Here is an 11498-nt window from a genome sequence, read left to right on the forward strand (position 1 = left end):
GGGAGGACCCTAACCCGCAGCTCTCCCCGGCGAAATGGCCTCTGCAGGTAGTGACCCTCTGCTTAGCTCCTGACCGGGCGGATGCCGGGCTGGGGGACAGTGCTCTGAGAACTGTCACTAGGCCAGGGAAAGCGGGGCCTTAAGATGGGTGTGCTGCTCCATCAGGCTGCCCGTGGCATGGGCTGCCCCTTGATGTTACTCCCAGGAGCCGAGCGGCCAAAGTCCTGAAAACCCCCAACCTGCCTCCTCCACACGCCGAGAGATTTGGAGGCACCAAGAGCCACTGAAAGGGGGTTATGAGACCAAACAAACACGCTCTGAACACCGGCCTCGACTGACCTTGGAAAGAATTTAGATTACACACACATACTGTGCAGGGTGGAGGGAAGAGAAGAGATTTGTAACGAAAGAACAGAAAATGCTAAACTGAAGCTAGCAACAACTTGTTTCGAGAAGAAGCAGAAATGAAACTTCTGGAAGCAAGCTAATCACCGTCAAGTTGAATGACTGAATCGTTTCATGATTTTGGCAGTGAAATAGTGTCTCTGTAGTTAATTGGCAAATTAATCATGAAAGTAACTAGTATTATTTAGGTAAAGCAGTATCTCATGCAAACCATTTTATCCCTTGTAGAATGGATATTAATTAAAATTGAATTTTTCAATGAATTTCAATGAATACAATTGCTATAATTTGCTTTTTCTCCACAAGGTAATAAATAACTCGAATAATTTCACATGCGTCTATTTTCCCGTACGGTGTCTGTAAGTAGGGCTAGAGTAATTTCCAGTGGACACTAAGTAAGAATTAGTGTCGGAGGCATCACTGAACTAAAGGCAATCTTTTTTTTTTCTTAAATTTGGCCTATTTTGTTTGTGTGCTTTGGGGACACGTCCAGCTGTGTTCAGGACTCACCCCTGATTCTGCACTCAGGGGTCACCCCCTCAGGGATCAAACCCAGGGGTGACGCATACAAGGCATAGGAAGCCCTCGACCCACTCTGCCACCACTCTGGCCCCTTGGCACATTTTAAAGAGGAACCAAAGTACTTGTGACTCTAGGGTCGTGCCTCAGCGGTCAGCACATGCTCTTTATACGTGGGGGCCCGAGTTCAATTCCCCAGCACTGCAAAAAGAGAAGGAAAAAAAGCGCCTGTATTTTCTGGGTTTGGGTTAAGAAGAAGAGTCTATATCATAGACATTCGCCTAATACCTGTGTGCCAAGTCTCCGTGCCGTTGTGCAGGTGAAAGGTAACACTTCTGCATACAAAAGAAAGGTGCACCAACTAAGGGTGAAATGTAATAATAATAAGACAAGTTTCTAGCACCATTAAAATATGGAGTAGCACTATAGCACTGTCGTCCCACTGTTCATCGATTTGCTCGAGCGGGCACCAGTAATGTCTCCATTGTGAGACTTGTTGTTGCTGTTTTTGGCATATTGAATATGCCACGGGTAGCTTGCCAGGCTCTGCCGTGCGGGCGGGATATTCTCGGTAGCTTGCCGGGCTCTCGGAGAGGGGCGGAGGAATGAAACCTGGGTCAGCCACATGCAAGGCAAACACCCTACCCACTGTGCTATCGCTCTAGCCCATTAATTACACGATATGAAAATTGTGTGACAAGCTGTGAGAGCAGTAATCCGATATAAGCTTTTGTCCTCCCAGACCTATGGCCTTTACTGACATTTACAAAGAAGGAAAACTTATATGAGTCTGTCCTGAGCCAGGGTCCAAAAGCTGGCAAGTGCTGAAGTATCTGATTTGCATGAGCCCTGGGTATTGGAGTTGGGGCCCACTTAGAAGCTTCCGTTTCTAGAAATGCCATGCAACAGTACGGAAAGAAGCAGGAACACTTTATCTTGCATTAGAAGACAGAAACACTTCCTTTATTTTCTTCCATAAGTATTTTATTGCATTAGAGATTTAAGTAAAACAGCCCCATTAAACTCTCCTGGCAGCATTGGAATGGGTATTGTCAATTCCAGCATTTATTATTATCAGAGAAATGTTTCATGTTGTTTATGACTATTTGCACAAATATTCACAAATTGCAATCAAAGTTCACGAAAAAGGACATTTCACCTCTTGTCATTAAAAAAGTAAATGTACAACTATTCTGTTTGTTAAAATAATCCTTCCATGTTATTATCTAAAATGTGCCGTTTACCAGTGTTTAAATAACTGAATATTTCAGACATTATTTTCTTTGTTTTAGTTATGAATAGTTAGATAGCAGACTTATCTATGTTACAAAATGCAGAATAAATTCATTTACTAACAATTTTCATAGGAGTTATTAAGCAGCATCATGATCACTAACACATAAACAGCAATATATTCTTCACTGAATTGAAGTTACTTCAAAATAATCAACTGTTTCCTGGTTATATTTCTATTTATCCCTAAATCTACAATCCAGTTAGCAACATACTACTATTTCAGCAAATTTAGAAAAATGTATACATGAGAATTATCCCAGTATTTTTAAGTGAAAAATACACCCAATTGATACAAAGTGATTTTTTTCAATCAATCAAATGAGCCAGATGATCACTAAATTACTAGCCAAGTTTGTTTTCTAGCTGTTGTGGTTTTTAAGCAAAGAAACCCTTTAAAGACCTATGTGCAAATTTAATGACTATCTGAATATCTTAAGGCAATAAATTTGTATATATGTAAACTGCACTGTTTTTTTCTTATTTTCTGTTTTTTTTTTATTTTCAGTTTCAAGTTCTAATTCAGTGATTAGCCCTGAAAGATTTGCCACATAAAGTATAATCTGTGAGTAAACAAATATTTTGAATAAAACATAACACTATTTTATTAAGTGTTTTAAATGTATAAAAGTAGAAATACTGATGTCGAGATAAAACAATTAACACTTTCTCTAGCTAGACTTTAATCTTAGACTCTAGGCTAGCACCTTCTAACAGACACTTCACAATACTGACGGCAGCTTCTCTCCCTCTCTCTCTCTCTGTCTCTCTGTCTCCCTCCCTCTCTCTGCACAATTCAGAGAACATTGTGCTTAAGGGAAAGAAAAGGGACGGGAGGCAGAGAAGTTCCTTGCACTGCTTCTCTCTTAACTTTACAGACGCTAATGAGTGAAAGTTTTGATCACAGCTTTTTTATGGATACTACAAGGCCCCCGTCTGACTGGGAATCTCAGATGCGTTATGCCACTGCAGCAAGGGACCGAGCAGCTTTGATCTAACACAGGAGAGACGGGGTTAAACTGATGGCCTCGACCCAGTGTCGGGCACAAGCTACACTGCGCTCAGGGACTCAGTCTGGGCTGAAATCCTCACCCCGATTCTCACCAACTCCATCCCTTCCACCCCTACCAGCCCCTTTCACGGATACAGGTGTATTTTGTGTCTTTGCTCCCCTGTCCTGTTGCCCTGGGGTAGAGAAATTCTCATCTCTGGGCCCGGGTCTCCCCGCTTCTCCGCTGAAGGGGCTCAGGCGTGTGCGCCGATGTTTCCGATTCCTGGGAAGATCTGCGGCCACAGGGCGTGCCCTGAGACACATCAAAAGAACCCACTTCTACAAAAGAAAAAAGAAACTCAAGTAGGCTTGAACACACAAAGGGAGGGAGAGTGAGATGAGAAAGGGGCGGGCAGAGTGTTGAATACAAAGTGAGTCCAACCACCCCCGGGAGCCCTTCACCACTTACATTTATCTTACTCTCAGAGAGGGGCGGCAGGACCAGCCCTGACAGAAACCACTGCCATTGACTTTGACTCCGTGTGCAACTGTGTGTGTGTGTGTGTGTGTGTGTGTGTGTGTGTGTGTGCATTGAACGTTAAAAAAAAGAGAGAGAAAATACCAGAACACAATTCATGAGGAATCACAGTTACCTCACACCAACTGAAAAAGAAAACTTAAAAACAAACTCCCCAAGGCTCAAGTAAATAAAGTTAAAGTTAATAAAGTTAAAGTGGCTTCATTTAAATAACCTCCAGTGCTCATACGCAAAATTCTCATTGCGCATTGCTGAGTATCTTTGCTGCAGTATTTTTGTATGCCTTGAAGATGGGTGAGAATTTTTTCCACTTCTACTTGCAGTATTCGATACATGTTTTCTATTTCAGGGTCAAAATCATGAGCAAAATAGCTTCAAGATAAATCACTCTATAAATTAAAAATAAATCCTTTAAACAACTGAAGGAATAGGAAAATCTTTTTAAGTCGATGCTAGCTAATTTTATTTTGAAATAAATGCTTCAAATTCTTAGTGGCAGATCACGTTTATAAATTTTACTTTCTCAGTGGGGTCATGTGCTTGAAAGTCTGCACAAACGTTCTTCAGGTCTGACTTTGCTAAAATCAGTGGTGTGGCATGGCCTTTACATTTTGGTGGCTCAAAGGTAAGTAAACTGTGAGTGAAAAGAGATGAACACAGAAAAGAAAGGGTGAGCGAAGAGAGCACACAGAAATATTTTAGAAGGAGCACAGTTAGAAGTCAGTAAAAGCTTTGATGATAAAGGAAGGTTGTTAAAAGCAGTAGATCCGGGAGCTGATGACAATGCATAGGGACCTACAACCGTGGCTGCTATTACTCATTTCCCATCGCAGATACGGGAAGGGCAGGATCGCTCACACGCATTGTCTTTTGTTTAATTGCTTACCTGAGACTTTCTAATTTCTGATCATTTTTGCAGTGTTTGAATTATTTTTATCTTCCCAGGTGACCAGTGTATGGTCATTAAATAGAATAATTCTCCTCTGTTGCCTTTTTTGTCACATCCAGAAGAAAATCACTAAACTTGCGGGGTCCTGAGGTAGCCCCGGGGCCAAGGCGCATTGACCTGATCAACTCCCAGCACCAGACCCCGGGGATCGCCCTCGAGCCCCGGCCCAAGCGAGCCCCGGAACCACAGGCAGGGGCTGCTGCCCCGCCCCGAGGCTGCCCAGAGGGGTCTTGAGCCCCCTGAGCCCTGCTTCAGATACCCCGTTCCCCATGGCTCTTCGCCCAAGTTCACAGACACCTTCATATCTGCGTGTCAGAAGTCCCGGTGGGCTCGGCACGTGCAGCTCCCGGGCCCGAGTCTCAGTAAAGGTTTCTGTCCGCAAGCAGCTGCGCCCTCTCCCCAGGCTGCAGAGCACGTGTCCTCGTGGCCTTCTACTCCCAGTCAGGGCTTTTCCTCCACATCAGTCTTTCCCATCTTCACGGACACCTGAACTGACTTTCATCATGCAGAAGTCATAATAAAAACGCTTTCCTGAGTCAATAGTCTCACCCTCCCCAAAGCCAGCCCACCTCCCGCGCTCCCATCGTTTCTTCCAAACTCGTTCTCTGTGCCTAGGGCGACTCTCTCCTCCCCCATCCTACGCTGTACGGCAGCGTCATCCCTGTGACCAGGCGAGGCGCCTGTCAAGGGCTGAATTGATTTTTTAACAGTGACATTCTACATTTTTCAAAACTAAGTAGCAATTCTAAGACAAGATAGTAGTCCATAATTAAGAAGCTAATTTGATTGTTTTGTGGGCAAAGTGTATATTTTTATCATCCATCTGCTTCTTTTATTTTTGGCCGGGAGGCCCACTCGGCAGTGCTCATGGCCGTGCCTGTCTCCGTGTTCAGTGGCCAGGCCCTGTGGTGCTCAGGGAGCCACGTGTGGCGTGGGGTTCGAGCCAGGGTCACAGCCTCAACCTCACTTAGGCAACGACCTTAATCTCTCTACTCTGTCTCTGGCCAGAAAATGTGTATTTTTCATACATATATATGTATATGTATCACTGTATCACTGTCATCCCATTGTTCATCGATTTGCTCAAGCGGGCGCCAGTAACGTCTCCACTTGTCCTAGCCCTGAGATTTTAGCAGCCTCTAAAATCTTTACTCGTCCTTCCCAATGGTGCCACATTGGAGGCTCTTTCAGGGTCAGGGAATGAGAACCATCGTTGCTACTGTATTTGGTGTATCAAATATGCCATGGGGAGCTTGCCAGGCTCGGCCGTATATGTGTGTATATATACACACACATATACACAAGCACACAAGGCTCAACCTCTAACAGCATGTTAGTGGTCTCACACAGAAGGACTCAATGGCTCCTGGGTGAAATTCAACAATCTTCACACTCTTTCCTTTAAGGAAACTTTTTTGGAGCATTTTCAGCAGTTTTTCATAACAAACAATACAAAATATGTTATTTCAGTTCTGCTTTGGGGCAGAAGTTGGGGTTTGGGATGGAAACATCCCAATAGGGTGGTTGGAAGGTGTCATGGTGTGGGATTGGTGCTTGAACATTAAATGTAATCAAATATTGGGAATTACTTTATTAAAAAAAGGAAAAGAAAATGTGTATTTTAGAAACATATTTTTCACATTATTTACTAGTCCAGGGTTCTCTAAAACTTAGTCTCTGTTTCACCCGTCCTACAAGTTGTTAATAAACATTGCTCCCCAGCTGAGTTCCATGTTGGAGTACTGAGTTCACCATTGTTAAGTAAAATTGTTTACTATTTTGCGATATAAGAAGACTTCGCTCCCAGGGTCTTTGGACGCTGTGTTCAGAGAGCTCACTCTGAACAGTGCTGAGCCCTTCTGAACCTGGCGCTAATTCCTACATGTAGCTCAGTGAGCGTGTTTGCATTGCTGATGTGACGGGTTGTTGCATACAGTGGACGGGTAAGTGCTATCGGTGTGTTCCCGTATCTAACACACGCTGCTCTTCTCGAACTTCTAGAACAGCACAGGTTCTAGAACAGCACAGGTTCTAGAACAGCACAGGTTCTAGAACAGCACAGGTCCTCCCGAGGCACCCCGAGAGGCCAGGGTCACACAGGTCACCCTGAGCCTGGCCAGCGACTAAAGCTCTGTGCCGGGGTCCAAGGATCCTGCTGTGGATCTAAATCTCTTCAGTTTTGCTACTTACAGGCTAAATTACAAGCTCAGTTTTAGAATAAGGGGAATCTCCTTAGTTACGAGCACGTATTTAAGTGGGTAGGTTAACATGCACTTAATAATTCCAAATTTTATTAGTCAGAACAATTTTATCCTTAATGACTAGTGTGTTCATGATTATTATCATCTGGAAGTGGAAAGGCCATATCTGAGAGGCAGGGGTGAAGCAGTGGGACCCCAGGACACTGCCTGTGTTTGTAGTCCCGCGACGGACTCTGGCCCTATGCTTCTGACTCCGTGAGAGAGCGGGACTCAGACTGCTGCTTTCGGGTACAGCACTGCGACCTTCTGCAGCCCAAACTACCGACGAATCTTCGCTCAGTCCTGGCCACACTCCAAGGACGTCCCTAACACCCCAGTGAGCCAGCAACCAATATTCCCTGCTCCTGGGGGTACCAACCCCCCAGAAAACCTTTAAACCCCCAAAGCCGACTTGCAGAAGAGGGCTTTACAATAGACCTGCAGGGCGGAGCAGCGGCAGGTCCAGGGAGAGCCAGACCGCCTCTAAAACCAGTGCTCACGTGGCCTTCTGCTTTATCCCCTACAGGCTCCGTCCCTGCCCAGTGAAACCATACCGTCTGAAAGGAACGCTTGGCCGTTACCGCCCTGTTTGAAACTCGGCACCAGCCCCTGGAGAAACCAGCCCTCCGGCCACAGCCTCCAGCAGTCCTCACAGCTGGGCGGCCCTCTGGATGACCGCTAGCCCTCCCCACCGCGACAGCTGGTCTCTCCCCTCTCCTGAGCTCGGGGCTCCCGGGGCCCTGGTCCCAGACTCTGGTGAGCTGACGGACTACACCGTAACGTACACACTCTTTCCCTGTCGAGGACACCGAACTCACCGGCTAGGAAGACCTCAACAGTTTTGCTGTAATTCACTCATTAAAAAAATGAAAAAAATTAAAAAAGCAACACCGGCCGCTGTGCCAGGCCATGGGCACTGCCCAGTCTCTGCTCTGAGAGATGCTGCAGTGGCACGGACCCCGGGCCCGTGTGTCGGGGCCCTCCTCACGCTCAGCTCAGTCCCCCAGTCCTGCTGTCCGAGATTCGACACAGGCTCACGCTGCCTGGGAGCGCCTGACGGCTCAGTGTCCGGAGTCACGGGGGCCAGGAGAAGGGCTGAGGCTAAGCTTTCCCAGGAAGAGACGGTGGTGCTGTGATAAGTTGTATTCGGAGGATTGAATCCCAATGCGCTCTCTAGATTACAAGACCACCCTATCTTTGTGTTCACCCAAATAACCCACTTCTCCCTGTGCAAAGGGAAGTTGTCTTCACTCCCAGTAGTGGTCATCATGCAAAGACCTCTGCATGGACTCTGGCTAAGGTCGGTCCACTGGTTTGGATACCCACGTAGTAACTGAGTCACCATCTCTGACCAAACCAAGTGTGTAATGATATTTCTCCCTGGAATCGCAGTGCCCCGGAATCCTCCCCACCACCTAAAGAGCAATTTTCCCTGCACCCAGCTCCCCGTTACCTCTAACATTTCCTCCAGGTAAATCGGTCTCTGATGAGTAAAATGTGAAAGTACCCTGTGAGATATTCACAGATCTCGTCAGCCCAACAAGGTCTTAGTTACTGACCGCGCCCAGTTCTGTATTGGAGTGTAAGAAGACGTTGATGAAAACACTAGGAATACGTAGAGATAACGTTTGTCCCCGTGAAGTCAACTCTCCCGAGGACATCAAAGAAGGGGGACAGCGTGACTCGGGCTAGACAGCATGACGACGGCGACCACCCACGGGGGCTTCTAGTTGCCAAGGCTGACTCACAGATGACACTCTGATATGCCAAAGCAACTCACGAGATTCCAGCCAGCAAGTGGCCGTCCCCCGGGGAACCCCTGCAAGCGGCCTCAGGTGGCTCCTTCACACTGACGCATTCTCTCTGAGTCTCCTGACGCTGGGAAGCAAGTCACCTTCTCCTCACAGCCATTAGGTCACCACCCGGCCTCGGTCGCAGCTGCCCGCAGGGGACGTCAGGCTGCGAAGCCGGAAGACACAGCCGAGTCTTAGCACTCCACACGGGTGTTTCTCTTCTCATCACGGAATTACTCTGAACTGCACCCGCCTCACAGGCTGTAGTGAGAGTCAGCGGAGCACTGTGGGGGCGTCCCCAAGCTTGAGTGTCCCGCCGTCCTTGGGTCCGTCCTTCTCCCTGCCATACACAGTGTGACAATTTGCCAGATGCTCAAACACTCAATCCCCGAGAGTGAGTGGCACAGAGAGAGCAACCGCAAGCCTCCCTGGACTCGGGTTGGGCGTGTGATCCTGCTGCTCCCAGCATGCGAGGAGAGAGTGCCGGGGAGGGTCCGGGGTCATCTCAGCCTCCTGCCACTCACACACCAGGAGGTCCAGACCCCCAGTGCCCTGGGATACGGGCTATCCCCCGGGATGACGGTAGAGCGCTCACTCTTAGGGCCAGAAGCAGCAGCAGCCGGCAGTGATTCCGGGGTCACTGGCGTTAGCGGGCAGGAACGACCCCAGCCACCCCGCTGGGCCTCAGCTGGGGGCACTGGCCCAGGGGAGCCCAGCAGTAGCCTTGCCGGGCTCTGACGCCTTGGAGTCAGGCCGTCTAGGGACAGCAGGACACTCCCGATGGCACTGCCTTGGAGCAGTTTACCCCGCACCTGCCTGCCTCACCCCTCCAAGCTTCACCTCCATTCTGTCCGTCCTACAGGCCCGAGGGAGACATTTCCCTGACTCACACCCTCCCATGGCCCCTTTACACACACTCTCTCACACACGTGCACTCACATACACGCATACACACACATGTACATGCACATGCACACACATGCACACACATGCGCACACACACGCATTTCCCCTAACCTACGCCCAGACCCCAGCGAGCCTCTCTGGCCCTGGGTTTCTGCTGAGTCCAGCCTTGTGGGGACTCTGCCTTTCCGGCGGGACAGAGTCCTGGGCAGGAAGACAAGCAGTGCTGTGGGCTCACTCCACCCAGCCCTCCTTGAAGGAAAAACAAAATCGATTTTTTTCTATTCAAATAAGCCAGTTTTCTCTAAACAAGCAAAAAAAAATGTGTGTATATACACACACACATACATATATATATAGGAAGACCATAAACATTGGGTTTTTAAAAAAACATTTGTAAAGGAACTCCAAAATTAAAAGAGTGATTTTATACACTGAATGTCAGATAAAATCAGCACTTCAGAAGCTCTGGGATAAGAATTAACCTAAAATAGGACGATCTTAACCATTCCTTTGATTCCTGGAGGAATGGATAAGATTCAACGTGTATACAAACGCCTAAGATATTTTTTAATGAAATGGAAAATAAGTCAGAGGGACTGGAGGGATAGGACAGCGGCTAAGGCACTTGTCTTGCACGTGGCCAACCCGGGTTCGAGCCCTGTCATGCCAGATGGTTCCCTGAGCCCCGCCAGGAGTGACCCCGGGCCACAGAGTCAGGCCAAAGCTCTGAGCACCCCCAGACGCAGCCCCGGAACAAACTAGACCCAGGATGGTTCCTAGGAAGGAAAATACCCTCCTTGCTCTGCGTGAGGATCGCTGACGCAGTAACCGAGTCCGTGAACTGAGAAAGCTCCAGACCCTTTCTTACACTATTAACCTTTCGCTGGAAACTAAAAATAAAATTTTAAACGTAAAACCACGTCTTATAGTCCGCAGCCACCGCTTGCTTCGGGAGGAGAGCCAGAGATGCTCAGAGGACGGCCACCCAGGGCGGGAGGCGCGGGGCCAAGGGCCAGCGGGGGCGGGGGGCTGTCAGAGCAACAGACCGAGCAGCGAGCGTCTGAAGGAAAACCCGCCCCAGAGTACGGGAGCTGAGGAAACAAGATTGGAGCACCCGAAAGTGAGGACTAAGTGAAGATGTTGGAGTAAGTACCAGGACGAGGATTACGGGCCCGGGGTGAAGCCAGCTGCCACCTCCCGTGCGACTCTCCACGCGGGGCCTTTCCAAGCTCCGAGACCTCGTGTCCTTCTCAGAAGTGAGGCCCTCAGTAGCGCCCACGTCACTGACATAGCAACCCCCCGTAGAGATCCATCCCTCACCTACAGATACATGTAGACTGTCTTGGTTGAGATCGTTTTCTTTTCCAGAGATTTTTTTAATTTTTCATAAGTCTTTGATAAATTATTTTATTAATAAAAATTTGTCATGAATAATGTCCTTGGTTGATGTCCAACTCCTCCTTTGGTGATTAAAAATTGATAATAAAAATTAATTACTTTGATTAATTGTTTGTCTGCCCTTGCATGCTCACAGCTCCGGGTTGGGGGGGAGAAAGAGAGAGAGAGAGAGAGGGAGGGAGAGAGGGGGGAAGGGAGAGAGAGAGAGAAGGAGAAAGAGGGAGAGAGAGAGGATCAGGAGAGAGAGAGGGAGGGCGGGAGAGGGGGAAGAGAGAGAAAGGGAGGGAGAGCGGGAGGGAAGAAGGGAGGGAGGGAGGGAGGGAGGGAGGGAGGGAGGGAGGGAGGGAGGGAGGGAGGGAGGGAGGGAGGGAGGGAGGAGGATCAAACAATTTACACATGAGCTTGAAACAGCTATAGTGAGACCCCAGGCAAGGGTGACCCAGGGGTGTTTGATAGTGAGGGAGAG

General features: G+C 48.1%; 1 protein-coding gene across 2 annotated transcripts in view; it reads left to right on the forward strand.

The window, feature by feature from the left end:
• GRID2 (glutamate ionotropic receptor delta type subunit 2) overlaps nucleotides 1-11134 on the forward strand; it is a 1314711-nt gene extending 1303577 nt beyond the window's left edge. Inside the window, exons 16-17 of one of the 2 annotated variants that reach the window (XM_055138198.1) lie at nucleotides 2726-2782; nucleotides 7462-7601. In XM_055138198.1, coding sequence (XP_054994173.1) covers nucleotides 2726-2746 — 21 coding nt within the window. In that variant the 3' untranslated portion in view covers nucleotides 2747-2782; nucleotides 7462-7601. Of the gene's footprint in view, nucleotides 1-2725; nucleotides 2783-7461 lie in introns of both variants that reach the window. The other variant, XM_055138197.1, reaches the window with a different exon arrangement.
• Nucleotides 11135-11498: the final 364 nt, after the last annotated feature.

The sequence above is a fragment of the Sorex araneus genome, chromosome 5, assembly GCF_027595985.1.
Source record: "Sorex araneus isolate mSorAra2 chromosome 5, mSorAra2.pri, whole genome shotgun sequence".
NCBI lineage: Eukaryota > Metazoa > Chordata > Mammalia > Eulipotyphla > Soricidae > Sorex > Sorex araneus.